Below are 27,369 nucleotides of genomic sequence, written 5' to 3'. Positions count from 1 at the left end.
GGTGTGACGGCGAACCGGAGCCTCTCAGACGCTGCCGGGAGGAAGCGTCACGTACATTGTACACGTGAGCCGTCAGCTTCACCGTGTTTCCTGCTCATGTTTTTCATCTTCTCGGCGCAGGACCGCGGCGCGACGAGACATGTCCGCGGGATTGTGAGAAACTTGTTCAGATGACAGAAGTTAGACTAAGAGACAACATGGTCAACTGCATCTTCATCTGCATTTCCTGCTCATAAACACCACATTTGAGAGCTGTACTGCTACTGAGGCCGGCTGAATGTAAGTGTATTATGAATGAAAGTCAGTCATTACACTAACACTTTACTGCTTCGTGGTAACTGTATTATTACTCTTTACAACCAAAGTGAAAAGTAATTAAATGATAGTGCTATTATAGTGGTCATGATTATAACACAGCAGGTCTACATCTGTGTTGTGCAGGAAACTTTTATTTAATTATTCTCTAGCCTAAAGAATATTTCTTAAATCTATAAAATGTGTGTATTCAAAAGTGTGTTTAAATACATCATGTTTTGTATTCTATGGAAACACTGGGCTAATAATATATAACCATAAACAAAAAACCCAGCTGCATTTTGGACCACTTTGGACCACCTTACCACTTTACTTTATTGTTATATATATATATATTCTATACATACATATTTACATATATATACTGTACATATATTCTAGTTTTATTTAATGTTTTGGTTCTTAATTGCACTGTATGTTGTTACTCTTATCTTCTATACTATTTTTTATTTTTGCATTGTTAAGGAGAGCTTGGAACACAAAAATGTCATTGCCAGCTATGACTGCTTTGCCTGTTATGTTGTGCATTTGACTAATAAAGATAACTTGAACTTGAACTTGAAAAGTAAACTTTGGAGTATACTTTTGCCAAAAAAAAGTTTGATTATAATTGTTCTGCCTTCATTTTTCATATCTGTTGTCTGTGTCTTGACTCCACAGACATGTCTAGACATGACGAAACATTTCAAAACTTGTTAGCATGTGAAGTTGTGTACCCCTACTTGTCAGTTTAAAATGAAAGTGTAGCCTATTTAAACTAGACAGATCTTGCAGGTATATTATACATATAATGCAGGAATACGAGTTCATCTCTGCCATGCGTGATTTGCAGTCTGTAAGTTCACAGCCATATGTCAAACTTCACATGACACAGGCATTGCAGAAGGAGCACAAAACCTCTTTTCATGCTTGTTTTTTTTTTAACTCAGCATTTAGATAGATAGTTAGAATCTTTATTATCATTGTATACAAGGACACAACGAAACTTCGTTAGCAGTAATCCTAAACAGCAGCGTTTACAAAAACAACAACAAAAATATATTTGTGGTGATATGGCTCCTATCACATTGTTATATATACACATACATTAACTGTTTGTGCCCGTGAACTTCTAGCAGAACATGCTGTGTACATTTCTGTTATATGACTGTGATTGTGTCCCTGCTGCGTGACAGTGTTGTTTGTATTGACTCTCATTATTGACCACACTCTCTGGACAGTCAGTCTGCACCCTGCACAGAGTCCTGGTCGACCTTGTTGTCACAAAGCTTCGCTGTAGCGGGGATCAGTGACCGTGCAGAGACACACAGGCAGCTCAGATGTCTGCACCAGAGCTCTTGGGGCGGCTGGCAGGTCGTCTTTAAATAGATAAGCACTTTAGTTGTATGCCAGCGAGGGGCCACGACCTCTGATACAAGGTGATTTCTCAAGTCTATCTGCGTCTCAGAGGGTGATACAGCAAAACATGGCTCTTCTCTGATAGTTCCTAGCGTTGAAGGAAGATAAAGCAGGCAGGACATGAGTTTTATTCCTCCTTTTTACTGCAGAGAATTTAGCTTAAGTTTTCACAAGTTCTGGCTTCTTAGATGTTAAGACTTTTTTTGGCTCATATTGTAGGAACGGATTTGATTGGCACATACCGTGGTAAAATTTAAATCTTTGTATTGTTGCATTGGTTGGAGCAAAAGTGCATTACTTTGAGCCCTCTGAAAATTGTGATGAGCATCTCTTTCAGTTTTGCAGAAGTTTATAGATCACACTAACACTTGAATAATCAAGAAAGCTTTGTAAAGTATTTATAAGAAATGAAGAAAACAAAAAAAGTGTTGCAGCAGTTTTCATTTTTACCTCTTTCAAAAGCATAACGTGTGTTTTTTATCGTCTCTTAAAGGGTGTGCATTTCTTTGTGTTATATATTTGCACCTGTGACTTGTGATTTATCAATAAATGTTGTGCTTTCCTCCCCTCGTTCAAGGTCTGCCATGTTTCCTGATGCCTTGGAAGCAGCAGGGCGTGTGGAGGGCCTGCCTCTGTCCTCCCCACAACCTCTTCCAGAGATCGAGGAGGAGGAATCAGGCGAGAGGGGGCCAAAGAGAAGAGGCCGCTACCGGCAAAGCCTGCAGATTCTTAAGCCCTTCAGGATAACACACAAGTAAGCAAGACCGTATTTAAGTTCAAGTGGGGTCTCTCTTATTGTGAGCCAGATAAAGGCAGATATATACAGACAGTTTTAGGCTGGCAAATTGACAGGAAGATACCAATTATAGCACATATTCTTACAAAAGTTCAAATTTGTTGTGTTTGCTGTGTGCTGAGAGGATGAGACTATAGCAGGAGGCTATGATAAGGGGTGTGAACTCATCCCCCAGCGACAGACAGCTCTGTGTTTGAACACATGCCGCCTGATAAACTGCCCCTGAACTTTTTTTTCCCACTTCGCTGCTCTGTCAGATTTCTGTTCAGAGCGTGCAAATTACTGTTCAAACATTGCGGGCATCATTCATCTTTCATCGACTCTAGCAAAGACGGCGTTTCTTCTTTCGTCTGCCTTAGTGGACCCCCCCCCCCTCCCCAACATAGCACCTCTGTGTATGCCCGCACTCGTAGACATCTCACCCATTTTCACGTCTTATTCTCTATTCTAGGCACCAGCACCCAGTCGATAATGCCGGCCTCTTCTCATTTATGACTCTTCACTGGCTCTCCCCGCTGGCACTGAAAGCCTACAGGGCGTCCAGCTTGTCTATAGATGATGTTTGGGGACTGTCTTGCCACGAAGCTTCTGAAATCAACTGCCAAAGGTGAGGCAACTGCTGGGGTTTATCGTATGAGAGCAACTGATGTGGTGTTGGGAAAATGACATTTGGAGCTTAAACACAGTATTACCAGAAAACTGCAGTATATGTGAGACACAACAAAAATAGAAAAGAGAGGTTAAACCCCTTTTATCATATTCAGGTCTGCTCTGGGGGGGGGGGGGGGGGGGGGGGGGAATCTTGTATTTTATTTGCAAAAGGGAAATGTCATGTGTTGTGTACCAGGTTTCAAGTTGTGTACATTCTTGACCTGTGGCAAAACTCATTTCACTGTTTCCTGAATGTTCAGCCAAATAATTTGTTGGGGTATCAGGCAACGATACCGATATCGATTTAAAACACCATGTTCTATAACCATTAGTTAGACAATAGCTTACAGTAGCGTTTAAACAGGGCAATTGATTGATTGTTTTTTTTTTAGCTTTTGCCTTTACGTAGACAGGACACTTGGTAGAGTAGGAAATCGAAGGAGAGAGTTGGAAAATGACATGTGGAAAAGGAGCCACAGATCGGACTTGATCCCAGGCCACCCGCTTAGAGGACTATAGCCTCCCTGGGCCAAAATTGGGCCAGAATATGCCGAAATGCCCCTTTTGACCCAAACCTACTCTACCACGTCAGATAGAATAGTCTTCTGGAGCTTTCAGCGTAAAGAGAATGACATTTATGGGCCTGTGAGAAAGTCTCTGTGTCGGCACTGGGCTCAAGGCTTTGTAACAAGAGAGAACACTGTTGTCACACTGTTGTGTTATTGTGGCTCTCTGGAGCCATGCTGCTTACTTTTGTTAAGATTACTGATCTAATGCTGGGTTCATTTGAAACACGGAGGATGGAATTCCAAATGATACGTTTTACAACTTCTGATCCAGATGATGAGGGACAAATGTAAAAAATAACAAGACTGACCTTGACTAACTCGTGTGTCATTAGCAGGTGTTGCTTTTTCATTTTTTTTACTGAAAAACTTCAATGCTGAGAAGATGACTTTTACTGTATGGTTGTATTATTTCCATGAAATAAAGGTCAAATATAAATAATGGGCCTTTGAGTTGATGGTTCCACATTACCGACGCATGATTTATGCTTTAATGTACCGGCTAATTGTGTGAAGTAGAAACTGGGACTTTTGAGATAGATGTCCAATTTTTCAACTTACCTTTGTGGGGTTTGTAGTTCTTGATCTCAGCAATATCTCTCTGGGCTCTGAATACAACACAGTTAATGGCAGGTCCGTGTGTTGTTCTCGCCGCCATTGTATCAAACAAAATGAATGACGTACAATGTCTCCAGTGTTCATTCATTATTTGACTGATTGCTTTTCAGTTTAAGATCATGTTGAGATGCAGGTTGTTGCATCTCAAAGGATAATTCTCCTGAAACATTCTGCTCTTTTTTTGCTACCAACAAAACCGGTGATTAGACGAACAAGTTCTACAAATATCTAAAGCCTGATACAGCTTATTATCAGGTGGCATAGACTTCCATTGTAAGACAAATAACACATTGTTTTTATCACATCGTTAAGCCACACCTTTACTGTAATTGACATGACTCGTCAACACATTAACCATGAACATGGACTCTTGCACTTCATTATGGATTTGCTAGTCCGTACTTTACACACATGGCAACTCAATCAGTCAATAATTTTTTATTTGTATAGCGTCAACTCATTACAAGTGTTATCTCGAGACACTTTACAAAAAGCAGGTAAAATACCTTACTTAATGCTATGTTACAAAGACTCAGCTTAATCCATCATGAGCACTTTAGCAAAGCAGCAAAAGTTACATTGGTAAGAAAAAAACTTACTTCAATCAAATTCAGTATATTCTCCTGTTTGAGTAATGATTCCTGAAATTTCCTGTCTGTATTAAAACATGTACGTGTTGTACAGGTTTATATTCGTGACATTTTTGCAAGATTAGCATTTTGCACCAAGTGTAGTCGGAGAAAGAATAATGTTTATTATCACTTTGAGGGAATGTCTTTCTGTTCTCAGAAGTGGAGGACTTTTTGTACGTGATACTTTCCCACTTGATGTGAAAAAAGTGTTGTCCTATAAAGAAAATACTGTTGTTCATGTGAACAGATCTCACGAAACACAAAATGATCCATCGGGGTGAAAAAGTCATGTTTTTTTGTTTCAGGCACCCAGTGGAGCTTGTTGTTTTAGGATGTGCTCAGGTGAACTGATCTGGACATTGTGCTTCACTCTCACACTGTGGGGGTCACTGGAATTGTTTCTTTTTTGAACTGAGAAACCTTTTTGCTTTGCGGTATATGCAGTTTAAGCAGACCAGATGGATGTGGAAATTGTCGAACAAACTGCGGACAATAAGAAAACCAGACGCTGGCGTAGGCAGAAATCTGTAATTCCCTGCCATGTTAGCAACCTTTCAGGGTTTTGTGTTTCCATACTGTGTGTGTTTTGAGACTGTGCCGTGTGACTTTATTGATGAACATCCCGTCTCTCTTTACCAACACTGGGACATTGTGCCTGGATGGGAGGCTGCTAAGAATAGCATGGATTAGAGATTACAGTGAGAGTTAGTGCCTGACTTGGGTGGTTATGTCATTAACTCCTCTACCTGGGATACACTGTGTCTCCTGTCACACTCATTAGCTGACATTGACTTGAGCTAGGCTGCAACAGATTGACTGGGAGATAAAAGTCATTGCTTCCTGCCAAACACACCTTGAGAAATGCCCTGTTGAAATGCACTAAGTCGTTGAATGAACAATAGACTTACAATAAGGATATTAGAGGGTATTTAGCTTCTACCACGTGCTGACAAAGAAAACCAATTCTATTCCCATTGCTCACGTGCTGTCAAGTCATGGCACAGTGATTCGGCAATAAAGAGAAGGGTCACTATTTGAGGAAGTTTACTTTTAACTTGTGAAAACTGTGCAGGTTGTAAATAACCTGTTCTCTGTAAAGGCTCTCTGGCTCAGGGCCTGTCGGTCTAGTACTTCTGCTTTTTTGTGTGCTAAATAGCACACTGAGGGTAAGCAGCATACCCTCCGGAGACGGGAGGTCTTTATTTTGTGTTTACATAGCAGGAACAGTTATGCAACCAGCATGCAAAGCAGAGATGACGGTGTGAGGGGGGAATGCGAAAAGCACCCTGGGAGAGTTGACACTTGTTGGTGCTCAGTGAGGTGCGAAACTTGAATGTGAAGCCCTGGCCAACACACTCTGGAAAAACCTCAGCTTCGCTTGCCATTTGGCAAACTTAAATGATGGCTGGTAGGAACATTTCAGCCGTGTTTAAAAGCCAATTATTTCTCCTTCGATCCCACACTGCTTCCTGGGTGCTTTCTGTTTGGATAAATGTTTGTGACCATGCTCACATCCAGAGATCTGCTGTTTGATCAAGGATTGTTTTAGTCTTGGATAGGGTCTTTAATGGGATTATAAGAGCTATAAATAAACAGAACCTTGGAAACAATTGTATTAATATTAACCATTAATGGGACGTATTATAGAAGATAAATCTCTTTACGTATTCTACTGTGTTCAAACGTATTAGTTTTGCCCATTGATCAGATTTAGAACAACAAAATGTAATAGTTGCATTGAAGTCTCATTTCCTTTATCCCATCATGTGCTCTTTCCTGTTTTGGGGTTGCAAATGATTATATTTCTTCGATTGAAAACCATTTGACTTTCAGAAGTAAAAAATCAATCAGTGTGAGGGTTTAATGTTCTGTCTGTCCTGTCCTGATACGTTTTTAATAAAGTCGTTAGGACGTAAATGACTTTCTGCAGCTGCTCTTCTGCTGCATTACGGAGTCATTAGCATTGAAACATTCGGCCAACATGATATTTTACTATCTTTCATGGGCATTATACAGCAATAAAGGGCATTATCACCTCTTTATACATCTGATTTAATACCTTTCGCGGTCTAATTATGTAATACATCATTCATGATGTATATTGTAGGTCACCTTTACAATGTTATTAGCCAAACTGCCTCATTTTTTCTCGTGTGTTGTTCAGCTGCCATGATTCCCGGCCAAGCTGCATATATATATATATATCCCCCATTGTGCCATTTGGCAGGCTGATTAATTCAATGTGCAGTTCTACAGTTTTAGGAATAATAATGCAAGTTTCTTTCCCCTCATGACAGTTTGCCCTTCTGAAATGCCAACTTTTACATACTCTTAATTGGGACTAAAACGATACATTGCATAGCATTCATGGTGGTGTGGTGCAAGCTGGGCAAAAACAGAGGAACTTTTGAGGCTGGTCATTCAGCAAATTTAATTTAAATGTCTTCTGATTCTCTGCCTCAAGGCTCGAAACTTTGTGGCATGATGAGCTCAAAAGACGAGGGAGAGAAGGGGCGTCGCTGACGAGAGTCTTCTGGAGGTTCTGCCAAACCCGCATGTTGGTCGCCATCTTTTCCCTCCTCCTAACAATGGTGGCAGGCTTCGTTGGGCCGGTGAGTACCGTCCTAAATCCTCCCTTTTCTTTATTATTATCCTAATTCTGCTGATTTGGCTAATAGGCCTCTCAGCATGGTCGCTGGCTTTTGAGTCCGAAGTCTGCATGTATTCTCAGAAAATCTCTTTATCTAGTGTCACGTTGGTCTGACACAAAATTGAAATGGATCCATCCTGGGAGATTACCAAGACTTGGATCACGAAACCCAAATTAACACCGTAGATGATGTGATTTGTACCCAGTCCCATTTTAGTTTAGACGTTAGCTGATATGTTTTTTTTTGATCTTCCAAAAAAATACATAAACAGATTCATTTTTATAAACTAATTCATTTTTTTCTTATCTTCCCCTTAAGCCAAAATCTTACTACGTTTGAACTTTGTTAGTTTATGATATTCCTGAGTCGTTGTTATTGTTCCTAGCACTGTGTATATCCATGTGATGTTATGTGTGGACTGTGTACTTGCTGCCAACCAACACTAATAGCATTAGCTGGATTTAGTTCTTACACAAGGACACAAGTGTCTCACATTGAGTACTTTCACTGGGAAAGCTGTACTGTTCAGCCTTTAGTTGATCTTATTTTACATCATCAACTCAAAGCATAAGGTTTCAAGTCTTTCAGGTCATTCCCATCAGGCTTGTTTAACCACTCTTTATAGTATTTCTTATGCTATTTTCTCACATTATCTCTAATCTGGTGGTTATAGATATTCCCACCACCTTCTTCTTCTGCTCATTCTTCTGTTTCTTCTCCTCCTTTTTCTTTCTTAAGTCATATGTTTCTCCCATTTTTCAAATTGCCACTGCTCTTCTAATCTCTATGTTTGATATTTCCTGAATCCCTTATCCCTTTCATCTTCTTCTCCTTTTCCTGTCGCACTTCCTCTCCCCCATGTTACTGCTTGTGTTATTTTTCAGCGGTTTTGTTTCTGTTACCATCCCTACACTGCTTTTGCTTAACTTTCTTTCTCCACTCTCTCTCCTCTCTCCCTGTTCGTCCCCAGGCTCTCCTGGTGCGAGCTCTGCTGGAGTATTCCCAGAGCTCAGTGAGCCACGTGCTGTACGGCCTGTCTCTGGTAGCCGGGATCTTCCTCATGGAGTTGATGCGCTCCTGGTCTCTGGCGCTCATGTGGGCCGTCAACTACCGCACTGCTGCACGCCTTCGAGGGGCAGCTCTCACTTTTGCCTTCAATAAGATCCTCCGCCTACGCAGCACTAAAGACATCGGTCCAGGAGAGGTAATATGTAACCCAATTGGGGGACTTAACCCTAAATTAACTAAACATCCCTTGCTGCAGGGCACCTTATGAAGATGCATGAGATGGATTTAATTCTTGCTCTTACACCGTATTTGCTTAGATCTAGACAAATCTCATAGCCTGAGGGAAAAGAGGCTGTTAGATAAGTCCTGACACAGACTAAGAAGAATCATTGCTCAACAAGTAAACAACTGTAATTTGCTTGTATAGTATTAGAGGTGAGGTTTATATCTTAGTATATCGACATCCTCCATCACTCTTTCTCTTCCCAGCTGATCAACATCTGCTCCAGTGACGGCCAGCGGCTGCATGACGCGGTATCAGTGGGCTGCCTGCTGGCTGGGGGGCCCCTGGTGGGGATACTGGGTCTGTCCTACACTGCATACTTCCTGGGCCCCACTGCTCTAGTAGGGTCGGCCGTTTTCATCCTCTTCTACCCTGTCATGGTACGTCTCCACAACTGTAATTGTTTTTAATATAAAGAAAATTGCAACAACAATTCATACTTTAATTACAGTCTCATTCCAAGGAATGACAGTGACAAGTAATTTAATTTCTTAATTGCTGTTCCAAGCAATTTCATTTGAGCTATTTCTAAAAGTTTAACCCAAAGTTAATATATATTCCCTTAGTGTTGAGTCATTGTTTTCTTGGCTATGATTTTTTTTAATGTAGTTAGACGAAGACATGACACTGCATCACTTTAGAAACTTTGAACAAACCATTCAGCACTTTTTTTAGAAAGCATCGCAGCTCTTCGTCCATCAATCTCCTGTCAACTTTGAAGCTGTTATTTTCAAATTACACTCAGTCCAAGTTGGAGCCTGACAGCCGGAGACCCTGCTGTTGATGTGAGGGGCATTTATCACTCTGCTCCCCCAGACAGCTCTGCAGCAAAGCTAATGTGATTGTGTCTGCTTTCATTTCCTCCCCTGCCACTTATTTCTCTTGTCATCATTTCCTCTCTGTCCCCCCGTCTGGTCAGATGCTTGCCTCGAGATTGACAGCATATTTCCGCAAGAAGTGTCTAGTGGTGACTGACCGACGCGTGAGGCTGATGAACGAGATCTTGGGCTGCATAAAGTTCATCAAGATGTATTGTTGGGAAGACGCCTTTGCTCAGAATATTCACAGTGAGTGGCAGCAAAGTAGCTTTTACAATTGAAGTGCTCACTTCAGGCTTGTTTTCAAAGGCTGGCTAGTTTTAGTGATACACTTTTTTTATGCAATTTAATGATTTTAGTAATCTTTTAATTCGCAGATCAATCAGAATAAATGGTCACTTCATTTAAAATTCTGTCATTGTTGCAAATTAGCTCCAAACTGGTCGGTTTATCACCTTAAATTAGACTTATCCTCTTCGTAAACTGGCAAGATAACCCTCGACCCTAAAATCCATTTTCATTAGCTTGCTCTGTTAAAGTATTTCCCTGTACCGTTGTGTAATCAGGACCGATGAATCCTTTGGCTTCAAAGTTAATTTGCCAGGTGTTTAGGGCATTATGATACCTCGAATGCCTGTCAAGGCTGCTCCACTTACCCATGAATTAGTGATGGCTTTTTCTCATGAGGGCTTATCTGTAGGTTGTGGATAAGGATAATTTTCCCCTCTTAATCATTCTTCAAATTAGCCAGGCGGGGCTTGTTCTCACTGCTGCCCTTTGATTACCTTTTATAATGATAATTAATTGGCATTCAGCTCGATGGCCAATAAGTCCTGAGAGTTACAGTGTCATTCCCCTTCAATTACTGTTGTTGTTTAATTGACGATCACATGTTTTTTTGCCTTGTGGCGTGCAACTTAAGCTTTGTAGTCTAGGCAGAAACACACATACCATACAGAGAAAAGTCCCATGGAGAGTAACATGTACAAGGAGTCCTTTTATTTCACACACATTCTCCTCGGGCTGAATGAAAGATGCACAAGCCTTTTTGTTCCAGTATTTGCACCCAATGAACTAGGTGAACAAAGCGGCTAGGGTGTGCATTCAAGAGATAGAAATGTACAGAAAGGGGGGTGATAATTTGGGCATTACACTTGGACAGTTATCAAGGTTCAGCAGGTTCTGAAGCCTCTTTTCATACCATTTATGGACGTGGGGCCCCTTGTGCTCCCTCTGGTATCTATTTTTGTCCACTCTCTGTGTGTGTTGGTTACTGACTCTTACGCTGTTGTTGATTGGTTGTTCACTGGAGGACCCTCTGGTAGTACCCAGACTTTAGTTTCTCTCACTGTCAGCACGCCTTTGCCTGTTTAGTCATCTGCCCATCTCTCTCTCTATTATCTCGTCCACAGAGGTGAGATCAGAAGAGAGGGGGATATTGGAGAGAGCTGGCGTCGTCCAGAGCCTCACAGTGGGCGTGGCTCCCATCATCGTGGTGATAGCAAGCGCGTGCACTTTCACCCTGCATATGGCTTTGGGTTATGACCTTACTGCAGCTGAGGTATTTAAATATGTGAACCTGTACTTACCATGTTCAATCGTGCCATTTCGGAGTCATCTGTATTCACTTCAAACACATGTCAGATCGCTTTTCTTGAACTCTGTTGAAGTTCTATAAGTTGTAAATCTTCTATTTTTATCTGTTCAATGCATGCTCCATCTTTTTGTATTTTTAATGACACCAAAATAAATAATCCAGAAAAAAAGTCATATGAGTTATCGTGATGAGGGTGAAATTCTTGAATATCATAAGTCATCAGGAGAAGAGAAAAAAGGAAAAGTTGTTGGGTTGTATAAGAGCCACTGGTTCCTTAGAGTCCGAGTGCCTCTTTTATAATCTTAAAGGTACTTACAGTCCAAGATACAGTTGTCACAATACCAGTTTTCAAAATGCACCCAATGGCACCCAATATTTGGTAATTTCTTTACATTAGGTTCATAGATAATATCTCAATTGGCCACTGTTTTCAGTTTAATGTGATTAGTCTCTTACTGTTATAATTATGCATTTATGTTGATGTTAGTTGTAGCCACAGGTAAGAGGACATTTAAATAACTAACTCCATCTCTGCACATCTTACCTCAGGCTTTCACCGTGGTTGCAGTCTTCAACTCCATGACGTTTGCCCTGAAAGTCACACCCGTGGCTGTGAGATCGCTCTCTGAGGGTGCTGTCGCAGTCAGTCGATTTCAGGTGAGAAACATTGAGAAATCTTTCAACCGCACCGTCACAGAACCATCTAAATTGCAGTGTCCGGATTTGATCCATAAGAGTGTCAAGGAACTTAACAAACACTATAATCTGCTTGCAGTACTTGTAGCTATTTCTTTAGAATAACATTACATCCCACAAATCTAAAGGTAATGAATGTAAATCAACACTCTTCATAATATTGCTGCCAGTCCAGTCAGACCATGCTACTTTAGGACATCATACAACCAAACCCTAGCCAGAGAAAGAGTATACTGTAATGAGCTTTACATTCTATAAGATGGATAAGTACTGTTTTGTGACAAAGTCGAACATTGTTGGAGTATAAAGTGGGTTCCCAACTGTCGGTCTAAATGTCTTTATAAGTTGTCTGTGTGTATATGTGTACCCATCATCATTTACATACAGTACACATTGTGAAGTTTCAAGATTCAAGATTCAAAAAACTTTATTGTCTATCTATCCATAGTGACAGAGAATTACCTTTGGTTGAGGCTCAGTAACATAAAAACATTCACACTAAGACTCACATTAATTCATAAAACAACCTTAAATAGGTAAAAACCCCTTTTTTTAAAGGCGTATTGCAGTGGGAATAAAAGACTTTCTGTAGGTTTTAATTTTTGCTAATGGTACACATAAACGGCTGCCTGAGGGGAGCAGTTGAAATGAGTGGTGAAGGGGATGTGAAGGGTCAAGTGATGCAGACTGCTTATTCTTCCTGCTGCTCGCATGTAAAGAGGTCAGGAACAGACTAAAGTAGACTGAGAGATTGTAATTTCAATAGGCCAGCAGTCAAGCAGGTTTTACTCGGCTAAAATGTGCTCCCATTGTTACTGACCTGCCCAAACCACATATTGACATTATCAACGTAGTGTAGTTCACAAACATGGTAGAAGTCACATGTTAGTGAGAGATTGTTTCACAGAGCCATCTAGGGTTAAGTAAGCAATCGCATCTGCCAAGGATGCACCAAAAGGCTCACTGTACTCTGTGTTTCTTTTCTTATTTAGTACATCATAAAATGATGAGTCTGCCCTGTATCATAACCACAGCATATCCCAGTATCTCATGTCAAAGCACAACTTCAACAGTGCTGAGTGCAAGAGTGAAAACATTTTTGTTAGACATGCACACAAGAAAAAAAACAAGCTGGCAGTTTTAAAGGGAATTCAAATTTTCAGAAATCTGGTCAATTTGATCATCACAATGTGGTGAAATGTAAATGTTGCACAGAGTCAGTTATTTCTTCTGTCTCCACAGAGGCTCTTTATGATGGATGACAGAGAGGTGGTATTGGTCAAAATAGATGATCCCGGCAATGCAGTGGAATTTCAGGACGCCACACTAGCTTGGGAAAAGGCTCGACCTCCATCTGCAAAACCCACCCAGCCCCCCAAGAAGGGAAGAGGGATGAAGCGCGTGCTGCGCAGGGAGAAACTTAAACTTTACATCTCCACTGACGACGGCAAAGGAAACAAGGAAAGTCCCACCGCGCAAAGTCTCCTCACAAATATGGAGCAGGAGAGCCCACAAAGCACCATCTCCTCCACTCAAAGCATGCGACCTCCATTGCATAAGACCTTGCACCGCATTGACCTACGCGTTAAGACGGTAACAACAAAATCTCATGCATTAAATGGCGCAAAGAGATGTTGCCTGATTTATGTACTATGAATCACAATACCACTGGTTTCTTTGTAGGGTTCACTGGTTGGCATCTGTGGAGGTGTGGGTAGTGGAAAAAGCTCTCTTCTGTCAGCTCTACTGGGACAGGTGAGTTTTAACAATGCAGCACAGACAAGAATAATAGCAGCAAGGGCAGCTTCAGTTTTTTTTTTTAACCCTTTTATTCTCAAACAAGGAAAAGCAACAACCTGTGATTCAAAAAGAAGTATTTCCGTTTCCAACCTCCTCTCTTTATTCTGCAGATGACTCTATTAGAAGGAAATGTAGCAGCCAGTGGCGGCTTTGCTTATGTCTCACAACAAGCCTGGATCCTTAATCACTCACTAAAGGAGAACATCCTTTTTGGAAATGAGTTCAACCAAGACAAGTAAGATCAACTGCTTCATAATGATTTCACGAGGAACACAAGCAATTAAGCAAAATTGCATGAAGCTGGATTAATCACCAGTTTCCTCATTTTCTCACCAGTTATCATGCTGTGCTGGAGGCCTGCTGTCTTCTCCCAGATCTGGCAGAACTTCCATGTGGAGACATGACTGAGGTACCTGTAGAAATAACTTTCTTGTCTTGTTGCAAACAATAACTTTTGCTGTGAAGTAGTAGTGTCTGGGCTCATATGTGTTATTGTGTGTGCTCTGCATGTAATGGCTCTGTGGGGCATACTTCAGGGTCATTCTCTGTTAATCAAATGAGATTTTTCCTAATGGGCGCCATCAGCAAAGATTAGAAACAGAGAGGAAAAAGATGAAAATGGTCTGAATTACCAGTATTTTAAGTTTGTGTATTTGAATGTTTGCAGTTCAGTGCGTCTAAATTCTTACTTTATCGTTCTAGATTGGAGAGAGAGGTGCCAACCTGAGTGGAGGGCAGCGTCAGAGAGTTAGCCTGGCTCGTGCTCTCTACAGTAAACGGCCCATACTTCTCCTAGATGACCCTCTCAGTGCTGTTGATGCTTGTGTGGGCCACCATGTCTTCCATAAAGCTATAAGGGGTATCGCCAAAGGCAAAACCATTCTCTTTGTTACCCATCAACTGCAGGTAAGGATCAATGAATTTCTGATACTTCATTTTTATGTTGAATAATTTCCCAAAGTTCCCAAAATTAGACCTAACTTTACGAAAGTTGATTGAAGTTTAGAGCTCTTGATGTCTGCAGAGTGTCTGTAACTCCTTTTTTTTTCCTCTTTTCCTTTGTATTTTTCAGTATCTTTCTGAGTCTGACCATGTCATTCTGATGAAGGATGGGCAGATTTCCGAGAGCGGCACCCATGCTCAGCTAATGGCCAAAGAGCGTGACTATGCCACCCTGTTCAACAGCATGCAACAGGAGGTAAGGCCGGGGGCGAACCAGGCACCAAGCCAGCTCTTTTGACAGAGGCATCTTTGCCCTCTCTACACAATAACAGTGAGCTTTACAGGCTGAATAATTCATAAGCCCAGATAGGAAGGCCCGATAGCCAGGAAATGTTAATGCATACATGGCCTTTCATTATTTATTCGTGCATTGATTTACTGGTGGGCTGCTAAAGACCCTGTCACAGATATCTCTGTTTAAATGCCTTGCAGGGTGTTGTTGTTGTTGCTGCTGCTGCTGTGAGTTGTGGTGTTGGCACGCTTCAGATTTCTCTCTTTCTCTACCTTAGAATCTGGTGAAAGAGAATTTAAAAAACGAACAGAAGAGTGTGGTTGCAGAAAAGACTGACAATGCTGCGTATGTCTCCAAAGTTGGACCAAAGGTGGAGAGCAACAAAGGAAGTGAGCGACTCTGACACTTTTTGTGCTCCACATGTAGAATGAATGCTAAACACTTTTATTTCCATGAGAAAAGCTCAAAAGTAACTTCCCGTTTGCTTTCTTTCTCGCATCTTTTATTCAGATCAACTGATGAAAGCTGAAGAGAAAGGCTCAGGTGCAGTCGCCTGGTCTGTGTACGGTGCCTACATCAAAGCAGCAGGAGGGCTAATCATCTTCATCATCAACATCTTCCTCTTCCTCTCCACCACAGGCAGCATAGCCTTCAGTAACTGGTGGCTGAGTCACTGGATCAAGCAGGGCAGTGGGGTGAGTTAAGAGATGACCCTCTTTGACTAAATAGACAGCTCTTTTATGTTTGCCCCAAGGAGAAATATAACTGCTGTTCTTCAGTGAGTTGCTGGAGCCGACTGAGCATTAATTTGAATGTGCTACGATTAAAAAAGTAACAGCACCACGGTAAAGTTAATTAAAAACAAGCACAAGCAGTGAAGAAACAGATGTGCTGCAAAGCAGGCACTGGCTGCTTCTGAAAATTGTGTGGGGAATAGTAAACATTATCGAGGTGGCTGCCTTTCATGAGCTCTTTGTATGCCAACATGTGCTTCTCTCAGTTTTATTAGAGGCAAGGTTCCTCTGCATCAGGGTGAAGATTTAATTTTTCTTTCAGTCTTTGTAATTTGTTTGCTCCATCTGCCCTCAGAACACATCATCAATCTTGGTGAATGAAACAATGGCGAGCAGCAGCATGAGACTCAACCCGCACATTCAGTATTATTCTGGTGTTTACATTGCATCAGTGGGAGCTGCTTTACTGCTGAAGACAATGAGGGGCCTGGTGTTTGTGAAGGTAAGCCACCCTCACTTACCTCAGAAAACTCAACTCTCTATCACTTGCCCTATCCCCTCAATCACTGATGAATGTATGTATCTATTTGTGCTTGTCCAAGTGTCCTCAAGCTCCGATGGTGTGAAGCACTTTGTAACTGTGTTTTAAAAAGTGAAACGTTTATTTTCTTCTTATTATTATTTATCTCACCCTGTTGTCCGTGAACAGCCTCAGTTCAGCCTCTGTCAGACACAGACGATTTTAGGTACTGTCCCTTTAAGAACCCTCAGAGTGTGTGGGTGTGTCCTTGTTCAGCTGCTCCTCAGACATATGAACATATAAGAAATTCAGCGACTTTGTGATGTCACAAAATCTCCATGGAAGATAAAACTGTCAGAAAACTCTGGTGTTAAGAGAAACCTGCAGGCTGAGCTCTGGACACTACACTGATTTGAGACTTTGGCCCACATTTAGTTAACTTAATACCCCCTCTTTAAAATGGTCATGGTGTTCATAAGAAATATGAAAAGTTGATGTTTTGTTGGTGTGCAGTTGAGCAGTGACCCTGCATTAATGTCTTTATTGTCATTTGCTCACGCTCTGATGGTTACTGTGCTATAGCTGCAATTGCCTGTGGGCGAAATACATTTATCTGTCCCTGGCCAAGTCTCACAGCACAACCACTGCATGTGTGTGTGTGTGTGTGTGTGTGTGTGTGTGTGTGTGTGTGTGTGAGAGAGAGAGAGAGAGAGAGAGAGAGAGAGAGAGCGCAAGGGAAACAAAGAGAATAAGTGTGTGCGTGTGTGTGAGTGTGTGTGCATGCGTTCGTGTCACTGCCCCTTCGGCTCCTCTTATTTTTTCAAGCTAACCCATCCTGACAATGCATTGCAGAGTTCAGGTCCCCACGTTAACGTGTGCCACTTGAAATTGCTAATTTTTCAAAGATGGCTAATCTTTCTTTAACCTCTGGCTGTGAGGAGATTTCTGAGAGTGTTGAATATTCCATTAATAGAATTAATTTCTCCTCTGCTGCCACATGTAATTTATGTCCAATTGGAGAGATGTCGCTTGCTCATTAGGTCATGACCTTTATGTCAGCCTTCCAGAAACTCATTATGAAATGAAGTTTTTGACAGCTTGCCTTGTGCCAGGAAAAAAGATAACCACCCAAAACTGTGCACATGCTTAGCATATGCGAGGTAGCATTTTCAGCTCTGCGGGCGTCGTTTTAGCACCACTGGATTTATCCACTGTGTACTTTTCTGCTTATATCAGAGCACTTTGACAGACAAAATCCTCCCAACTGTGTGTTTATCCAAGCCCTGACTCTTTCCGTATGTTTTCTCCGAGTTGTTTGTTTACATGTGTCAGGTCTCATGTTCAAACACGGTTGTTGTTTGTGTTGACAGTGCACCGTGAAGGCTTCCTCCGTGCTCCACGACAAGCTGTTCCGCAGGATCCTGCTCAGCCCCATGCACTTCTTTGATACAACACCTCTGGGCCGCATCCTGACCCGCTTCTCCAGGGACATGGATGAGGGTGAGGCTTGATTTGTGTTGACTGGGATTCTTTCCCCCAAAGAGAGAGCGCTCAGTCAGTGAAGTCATCGTGTTTGACAAGGTGTAGTGCCACGAAGCAGAGTGTTTTCAAATGAAGTTTTCTTTTTCCCGTAGGGAGTGGCTTTGTGTGTTATCCACTTCACTGGTGTCTTTGCTTGTCAGGTTGATTCGTGGGCTTCTGTTTACTTTTTTTCTGGATGGTTGCTTTTTGTTTCATGGAATACTATTTGTTGGCTCTTTCTCTCTTTTGGGAGAAAAAAAAAACACTTAACAGGGCACAAGGAAAAAGTTTTCTTCACAGTGACTGATTCATCCAACCCCACACAGTGTGTCTGATATGTAATATTTTTCCTCTCCAAAGTTGACGTGCGTCTCACCATGCAAGCTGAAATGCTGCTGCAGAACCTGACCCTGGTGCTGTTTTGCTTGGGGATGTTAGGCATCGTCTTCCCCTGGTTCCTCATCTCCATCATTCCTCTGGGAGCCTTCCTCTGCGTCGTCAACCGTGTCGCAAGGTCAGACTCTCTTCACTCCTTCAGATTTGAACTGACTGTTTGCACATTACACGTCACCTCCCAAATGAATGATAAAAAAGCAAACAGGACAGGAACATAAGTCACTTTAATAAACTAATAACTTACAGCTAAATTCATTGTTTTGAGGGGACAGATACACTGCAAAATAAACTAATGGATACACACAGATGTGTATATTTAACAGGGAGGATACGTCTGCAAACAATTGCCTTGAGACACAGAGTGTTATTTGGAGTTGCTGGCAATCTGAAAACTGCAAACAGTAAAGAAAACATTAAGCTTGAGAAAAAAATGTGTCTTGCTGTGGAAAATTGCCTGGAAATGGCACGATGTAACTCAAACAACGGCAATGGATTAAAGTAATAAAATGTTATGATATTGTTGTACAATGATGGACAAAAAACAAACCTCTTCACTGAACACCACTAACAGATTGTCTGGATAAAAGAGAAGAGCTTACTTTTTTATAGTTTGATAATGAACTGACTGAAGATGTATTGCAGACAGATTTTAGCAAGACTCATATATCAACGATGGTATAATAAAACCCTTCCTGGTGAATGCAAACAATGGAGCCATGCGCCTGTAATAAAGACAGTGCATCACCTTTTTATTGGATTTTGGAGTCTTGCAACATAATATACCAACATTTGAAGAGTAAAGTATAAAGTAAGGAAGTATTCCTACATACAAGACGCAAACAAAGAATCATTAAAACATTTGAGATTATTGCTGAATCCAGTTTACTTTCACAGTATTCTGTTTAAGTTTAGGCAGGTAATCTACACAGTTTACACTCATTGGGGTGCTGATGAAAAACAAACCTGTAACAGGCTATAAATCCCTGAAAAGCTGCAAGATTGGGGAATAATTCTGTTGACAGCCCTTTTCAGACTGCTTTTTTCCCTACTATAGTGTCGTAGCCAAGCTCAGCTGTCGTCACGTCTTGTACATTCATATTGATTCTGCGACCTGATAATGTTGGTGTCCCAGTTTGTGAATTGACATTCTGTTTCCGCGTTGTTTGTTGTTATCAAACAATTTAAAAATTAAAAAAATGAAATAGTTTTTGTTTTGATGATTCTGTCTTATTTAAGTACCATGATCAACCATTCTAAACAGTAGGAAGAGGCATTTGTTTAAATGTTCAACCCAAAAAGTCTTACGGGGAAAACGGTCTCTTTATGTCCTGAATTTGATTGGCTTTGTGTAAGAAAGTAGAATATTAGCTTTATTACACTTTAACATAGGTGGCACCACAACCTATAATAACATTGAATCAGATGAAGCAAATGGCATATGGAGGGTTATCAGTTTTTTATCACCTCCAGGTCTCTGGTTATTGTTTGAGGAACAGCCAGTTTGACTGGATGACGCTGCTTGAGTCGTTATTCACAGTTTTCAAAAAATTGCGCAACAGAAGTGAATCCACTGGAGGGAAACAACAGCTCACTGGTGTTTCGGGAAATAACCTGGTATCTTGTTATTTCTTCATTTTTTAAATCTGTGTGTTGTTGTTTTTTTCCTGCTGGTGTTGATCAGAAAGTACAAATAAATTATAGAATAATAAGAAGAAGAACATGATATTTGTGGCTTTACATCCAAGCCCAATCTAAAATGACGCATGTAAAATTGTGATTTGACAACATTTCTGACAGCTGGAGAAGCTTTCAGTGGAATAAAGGAGTTATTAAGGTTCACAGCAGAGCAGTCTCTCTGCTCACATATCACACATAAATTCCCCTCCCTGTCTGCAGGTTTGCATCACTTCATTCATGTTCCTACATAAACTTCAATTCTTTATGCCTTTAATCACATCTAAACCACGTTTGTCTCTGGAGGGATCCATTTAATTACGAAATATTTTCATTTATCTTGTAAGAGAATCTTGATTTGCATTCCATTCAAGGGGGATTAATGTTGAAGTATTACAGGCACTTCAAAATACCAAAGGGAAGAGATGGCCCTCATCTGGAGTGATCACCCTTGGCAACACTTTTTTTTTAAAGATGAAAAAACTGTATCTTTCAAAGTCATGACATCCCAGAATATGTAAGTTACATCAAACTGCATCTCCCATTGAAAATACCGGCTTCTAAAGCCGCCTTTATTAAAGTCTGAACTGAAACGCCAAGGGCATAAACATGTTTGTCTGGATCACAGCCCTGCAGCGAGGAAGTGTCATGTTCTCTCCGTCTCTCTCTCGCTCTCTCTTCTGGGTTTTTTTATGAGAAAACCAAATGATTCATGGGACTCATGTAATTCACAGGCACCATCTATTCCAGCCTGGTGTCTAAAAGTAGAAAGATACTCCAACGTTTGTCAATAAAGCTCTCTCTCACACACACAGCCTCGTGGTTGGGGAGTCTGGTGTCTCTCTGGCAGCCAGTTGTGTGGTTGTTTGTGGGAGTATGCTCATAATACTGCACAACGTGAATCAGAAAGAGGGACAGGACTGGTGTTCTGTTAGGGACCAGTTACCTGTCTGTGCTTATTGCTGGTTTTAAATGTCAACATCCAACTTAAAGCAAGATTCCTTCTCAAAGGTTTATTATGCATCATGTCATACAAGATTATAAAATGCTGTCTCCTTTGTACTTAGTCTGGCTCATTGTAAGAGTAAACTCTTTATTATGTTCCAGATTTAATGCAATGTATTTGATGATTTGCACCTCACATACTGGAATGTGTTTGTACTGATTTTCCTGCCTTTTTAATTCAAACGAGGCACATGAGTGGAGTTAAATGCCTCAGTATGATTTTCTCAACCATTATTGGTAAATAAAAAAAAACTTAAAAAACGTAGCTGTAATGCATTTTTGAAGCAAGTATAAAAACGCCTGAAAATTAAAAATAATGTTTTAAGACCAAGCCACTTTAAATCACACTTTAAAATTATATGAAATTGTTCTGAAAATATCTGGACCAAACATTACCTATGAGTTTTAAATATTAGAAAAAACGCATTTGCAAATGATAATAGCATTGGTAAAATATTATAAATGTAATACTTTTAAAAGAAAGTTAAAGCTGCTGTGAGAAACTTTTGGTGTGTGTTGATTTTGGCGCCCCCCCTTTTGAAAAAGTGGGACCTCTTGTCTATTAGCTGATTTAGTCCTGTACATGTAAAAGTAATGTTTTATCCTTCTTTCTTTAGCATTCAAATGTTTCACTCATTGTGAATATTTGCTTTTGAAAAGAAAGCGTGCTGTTAATGATGTTTTCTGATATCTACACAATGACAGCGGTAACAGGCATTAAAAATGACAATCTAGAAATAATCAGTCTTGTTGCTGAAGGTCCTTTCTGCTTTTGTCGGTTATAAAGAGGCGTCACTGTTAATGTCAGTCTGTTTCATAACCAGTTACAAACTCTCAATGGGAGCTTTAAACGTAAAACCTCATCTCTCTCTCTATCCAGGGTTTTGATACGTGAACTGAAGCGCTTGGAGAACATCAGCCAATCACCATTCACCTCTCACATCACCAGCAGTCTGCAGGGACTCTCCACAATCCACGCCTACGGAAGGGGGCAAGACTTCCTCCAAAGGTGAGCATTGTGGTGTCTGTGAGGAGATTGAAATGATTAAACTTTAATAACATCCTATCTCATGTTGTATTATCAGTTTACTCCGACGTTGGTAAATATACCAAACCTCGTCCTGGAACATTTCCCCTGTGTGTCTTCTTATTTAATCTCTTGCTTAAACAGGTGTTTTTTCTCTCTCTTCTCTCAGATATCAGGAATTACTCGACACAAACCAGGCCTCAAACTACCTCTTCAGCTGTTCCATGCGCTGGATGGCTGTCCGCCTGGACCTCATCAGCATCTCGCTTATCACTGCTGTAGCACTTCTTATTGTCTTCATGCACAATCAGATACCTCCAGCTTACGCAGGCCTGGCCATTTCCTACGCAGTGCAGGTTTGTAAACAACACCTTTAGTAACACAGCGTGTGTTGAGACACACCGGCAGCCTTAGACGCTTCAAAAGGGAGCTAGGAAATATGGATTCAGATTTAACAGCTACTGTGGAACCGCCCTTTGGTAGTTTAAGAGTTAACTTTACATTTACAATATGTACAATATGTGAAAGTTCTAAACATTGTTTATATCAAGTAAATATGTCTGCAGATTTTTAAACTATTATCTACAATAATATAACTTAAAGCACAACAATGAAATAACCCCTAACTCTTACTAATGACAAGTTGAAGGAATGATTTTAAAGGCACAGTTTCCTCAATTCAATTCTCTGAAGTTTTGCTGTTAAAGCTTTATTTGGTCCAGTATGAACAGTATGTTATGGTGGATAATGTTGTTTTGTGGGAATTTAGTTGTTTAGGGCCACATTTCAGGTCACTTGATTTTCAGACTCTCCTTCACTCAAATTTTAGCTGCGATACTTTTTTGTTTAAATCACCAAGCATCAGCCTTACTCTTTCTCAGTCATACCATCCTCTCTTTTGAAAGAGGATGCTTTAACGGTCTATGCATGCATGCAAGAGTATTTCCACACCCTGGCTAAAAGGGATCATTGGTTTCTTTATTTAAAACATTCAGATGTTTTATTTGAGTTTTTAAACGCTCATTGTTGGCAGAAAATTGTGCTACCTTCTAACACTGTCTGCTTGTCTTTCACCTCCAGCTGACCGGCTTGTTTCAGTTCACGGTGCGTCTCCTCACAGAGACTGAAGCTCGGTTTACATCAGTGGAGAGGATCAATCATTATATAAAGGTCAGTTCATCGATATATGTGGATTATGTTGAAAGCAGGCATATTGTTCTTGGTCACATAGACAGGGATTTCCGTACATGTGTGTTTTTGTTGTGTTCATGAGATTGAATATGTGTGATTAACACAGCAGGGAGCACCAGTGTGCTGTCTTCACATACTCCAGAGCACATGACAGGACTCGTTTCACACAACAGCCGTTAACCTGCATAGATGGGTTCATGGACTTAACTTTCTGTTCAGTCTCAAGAGCAAAGAAAAGCTCACAGAGTGAAAATCACTTCAAATCAGTTAGGGGGCTTACACCTCTACAGAGATTAAAAGATTAATATCTGATACCATCACCTTCTCTTATCTCAGACTCTGGAGAGAGAAGCACCTCGACAGAGTCCTGAGGCAGCCGCTCCTGCCCCCTCTTGGCCTCAGCAGGGAAAGATCACCTTCCAGGATGTGGACATGCGTTATCGTGATGATCTACCGCTTGTGCTTAAGAATCTGTCCTTTACCATTCTGCCTGAAGAGACCATCGGCATTGTGGGCCGCACAGGATCAGGTTAGTAACTGACCTTTTCTGTTCCGTAAAATGCAGGAATATCAGCATGCTTCTACACTCCTTTCACACACACATTTCCTTATGGGATATCTTCTCTGCTTGCAGGAAAGTCCTCCCTGGGTGTAGCTCTGTTCAGACTGGTGGAGCCGACAGGCGGCTCTATAACCATTGATGGAATCAATATTGCACAGATTGGACTGGATGACCTGCGGAGCAAGCTAGCCATCATTCCTCAGGAACCGGTGCTCTTTATCGGAACAGTCAGGTAATACAACAGATCGTTCATTTTTTTTGTCTTTAAAAAAAAAAAAATTCTAGCATGATCTTTGACAATGTTGAAAACGTAACACGTAACATACACCCACCGTTTTTTGAGATGTGTGTGTGTCACTCGCTGCTCCTGTAAAGCATGTTGAGTGAGTCAGACAAAACAATCAACCAAGGCATGCCTTAAGAGACTACATCTTCCCTTTTTGGACTGAAAAAAGTGCTCAGTAACAAAGTTCGTTTGGATACGCTTCCAGCTTCAGCTTTGCTCTGCAGAGGGATTCAGCAGGAGAACATGTCATTTACATAATCATGATTTTAATGACCATTTTCATTGATCCGTGGATCACATGTGGTCCGAACAGTGGGGCGCGATCTGAACAGGTCATGTATCAACTGTGATCTTTTGCACCACTGTCAAGCTGTGATTGCTTAGTGCTGCAACAATGTAGCATCTTTCACCAGTGTTACATTTCGATAACTATTTCTTCCTGTGTAGTTGCTTCTTGCAGCAGGAAACAGTCATGAGCCTTCAGTCAACTTGTCTGCTCAAAGCTTCAGTGGATTATTATTTTTGCATTAAAACTGAGCAGCTGATGTTCTGCATCTGTGTCTGTGATCCTCTTTATATATATCGACAAATTGTCAAATAAAATTTAAAGGACATTTAAGCTTTACTAGCTACCTTTTCATGTGCCGGCACAGCATGAATGAAAACACAGAGCAACACTAGAGGGAAATCTAACAAAGAAGCTGCAAGGCAGAAAGAAAACCAATAAAAGATATACTGAATTAGACACGCAAGATTGATTTGAAAATAAAAACAGCAGCAGTGCTTTGTATTTGAAGCAAGAAGTCAGTTGCTTTATTGATGCTGATCCCCTCAGGCGAGAATTGACCTTGGTCAGCAGAGATATGGAAGACAAGCACTGGCACAAAACTGAACCTCCAATATTAATGATAAACCGTCTCAACATTTAATCTAGTTAACAGATATTTAACAATTGTGTTTTCTTCCCAATAGGAGTAATTTAGACCCGTGGGATCACTACTCTGATTCCCAGATATGGGACGCTCTTGAGGAGACACATATTAAAGAGATGGTGAGTGACAAGATGGTTGAACACAGTTGGATTATTTCAATAATGCATTTCTAAGAAGAGAATATGACCTCTTTTATGTGTCCTCATTCCCTCATCAGGTCAGCCAGCTTCCTCATTCACTCCAATCAGAGGTGACAGAGAACGGGGAGAACTTCTCAGTGGGAGAACGACAGCTTCTCTGTGTGGCCAGAGCCATGCTGAGAAACAGCAAGGTGCTGATTGTATAACACGACTAGTTCACATCAACATGTGGAGGATAGTAAGGCATGCGAGTGATGACAGCAGCTGAAGTATGAATCTTGTCAGTTTCATTTAAGGGAAATAGAACCTCTCCTTATCGCCATCAGTGTACATGTGTCTCTGCATGGGATAACACTGCCACCTAGTGGAGTGCATCTGAAAGGCATCCAAGACTGTTACAACAAGAACAACACAGAGGATATGGTGTTTTTTCTCATTTAGTTTTAGATATATTTTTTAATTTCAGATTTGATTCAGCAAGAACTGACCAATGCAATTTAGGTTTTGGGATAATATAATGTCCTGTCAACTGGAAAAGGAAATCTTACACAAAAGAGGTTTGGTCTTTACGAGCAAGTCTTACAGCGGTTTGGTTTACAGCATTCAGACAACAAATACATCTGCAGTGACATGAACGTCCTCAATGGCCTTCATAGCAGTGCAAGGTTGTTGTTTTTTTTACCAGAGGCAAAAACACCTTGGCAGACGAACCTACTGTTGCTACGATGTCACACTGACACTGCGCACACAACCGCTTCCATGTTTTGATTGACATTTCTAATTCTTCTTTTTAGATTCTGATTTTGGACGAGGCAACAGCAGCCATCGACACTGAGACCGACCGTCTCATTCAGGAGACCATTAGCTCCGCCTTTGGCCGCTGCACCACCCTCATCATTGCCCATCGTCTCAACACGGTGATGAACTGCAGCAGGGTCATGGTCCTGGACAACGGCCAGGTGTGTATAAAGACTACACGACTGACTGTGTGATGGCATGATTCAGTGGTTGAAACTGATTAACTAGTTGAAACAACTCCATTTTACTGTGTGAATTGGTCGCTTTGAGATGATGGATTGGATATGGCAGTGAACATTTTGACTTAAAGGGTTAGTAAAGGGCTATACATTTGAGATTCTATCTTACTTTTCCTCATTCATAATGTGTTTTGAGAATTGAAACATGTCAAAAACTTTCATACAACACTTTGACAGATGATTATTCCAGTACATGTACATAAGGAATAAAAGAAACAAACAACAAAAACATTTAACCATGGGACACCATACAAAATATAAAGAAAAGAAGAAAAAAGCAAATTAAAAGAAAAACCTATGGGATTTAAAGGAGGTGCATAAAAAAGACCATACTTTTTAGGACACTGGATAGCCCAGCAGTTATGTTGCGCACCCCATGTACAGAGACTATAGTTCTCGTCACAGCGACCGTGTGTTTAAATCTGACCTTGGTCCTTTGCTGCATGTCCTCCCCTGCTCTCTTCTCCTTATATGTCTTATCTCTTTGGCTGTCCAAACCTTATAATATAATAATAATACCAAATACATTTTTTTTACCTTACTTTTAATTTGATAATTGCCTAAGTAAAATTTTTCCTGATGATTTCATGGTCTAAAATGCTAGTTTTAATATTCTTCAATACAGCATGGTCTGCAATTTGTAAATGATTGTCCCAATAAGATTCAAACAAAAGGACGAGCAGGGTGTGCTTAAGGGTGCTGCTGTCTTGTGATTGAGAAGTTCTCAGGGTAGAGATGTAGCAATGCTTTAAAGCACCAAGATGGCATCAGGCAAAAGCTCAATTTTATTTCTGTAAGACATCCAAATGTACCTGAAATTACAAAACGAGTCTTATAATTTGAAACCTAACGTGCTTTGAATAGCGACCGCTGAGTGTAAAGTACCCTTAGGGATCAATTAGTATTGGTTACAGAAACTTGTGTCGTCCACCGAAGCATAACAAGACTGTATTAGCGAAGTTATTTCCAGACATTGAAATTCTTTTCATGAGCTGCCAGTGGGGAAATAAGTGAGGTTTTAACATTCATAGAGGAAATAATAAAACATTCTCTCTTCCACTGAATGAGTAGGTTCTGATTAAAGATGCTGGTACTGATCACTGTTCTGTCCTTTTTGTTCTCATAGATTTTGGAGTTTGACAGCCCCGCTGCGTTGCTAGCAGATGAAAAGTCAAGATTCAGAGCCATGATCGAAGCCTCAGAAAACCAAAGCAGATAATAGACACTGGAGAAGAACTCTGGATATGAGCGATGACAAACACAAAATATCCAGGAGACACA

At 40.8% G+C, this 27,369-nt stretch overlaps 1 protein-coding gene across 1 annotated transcript; it reads left to right on the top strand.

The window, feature by feature from the left end:
• Window positions 1-110: 110 nt before the first annotated feature.
• Window positions 111-27,369, top strand: wu:fb13g09 (ATP-binding cassette sub-family C member 5). The gene is made up of 29 exons (XM_061048531.1): window positions 111-279; window positions 2,291-2,467; window positions 2,961-3,116; window positions 7,441-7,588; window positions 8,598-8,831; window positions 9,125-9,298; window positions 9,838-9,985; window positions 11,149-11,297; window positions 11,883-11,990; window positions 13,272-13,622; window positions 13,713-13,784; window positions 13,940-14,064; window positions 14,166-14,238; window positions 14,532-14,735; window positions 14,902-15,027; window positions 15,341-15,452; window positions 15,574-15,758; window positions 16,153-16,299; window positions 17,688-17,817; window positions 18,199-18,352; window positions 21,794-21,922; window positions 22,110-22,296; window positions 23,021-23,110; window positions 23,468-23,660; window positions 23,766-23,925; window positions 24,952-25,030; window positions 25,129-25,242; window positions 25,846-26,010; window positions 27,215-27,369. Coding segments are annotated over exons 1-29 (4,185 nt in total). The 5' UTR covers window positions 111-277; the 3' UTR covers window positions 27,308-27,369.

The sequence above is a fragment of the Labrus mixtus genome, chromosome 10 (assembly GCF_963584025.1).
Source record: "Labrus mixtus chromosome 10, fLabMix1.1, whole genome shotgun sequence".
In the NCBI taxonomy this organism is placed as follows: Eukaryota; Metazoa; Chordata; class Actinopteri; order Labriformes; family Labridae; genus Labrus; species Labrus mixtus.
Note: the sequence above shows the minus strand (reverse complement) of the source record. Positions and strands in the feature narration are given on the sequence as shown.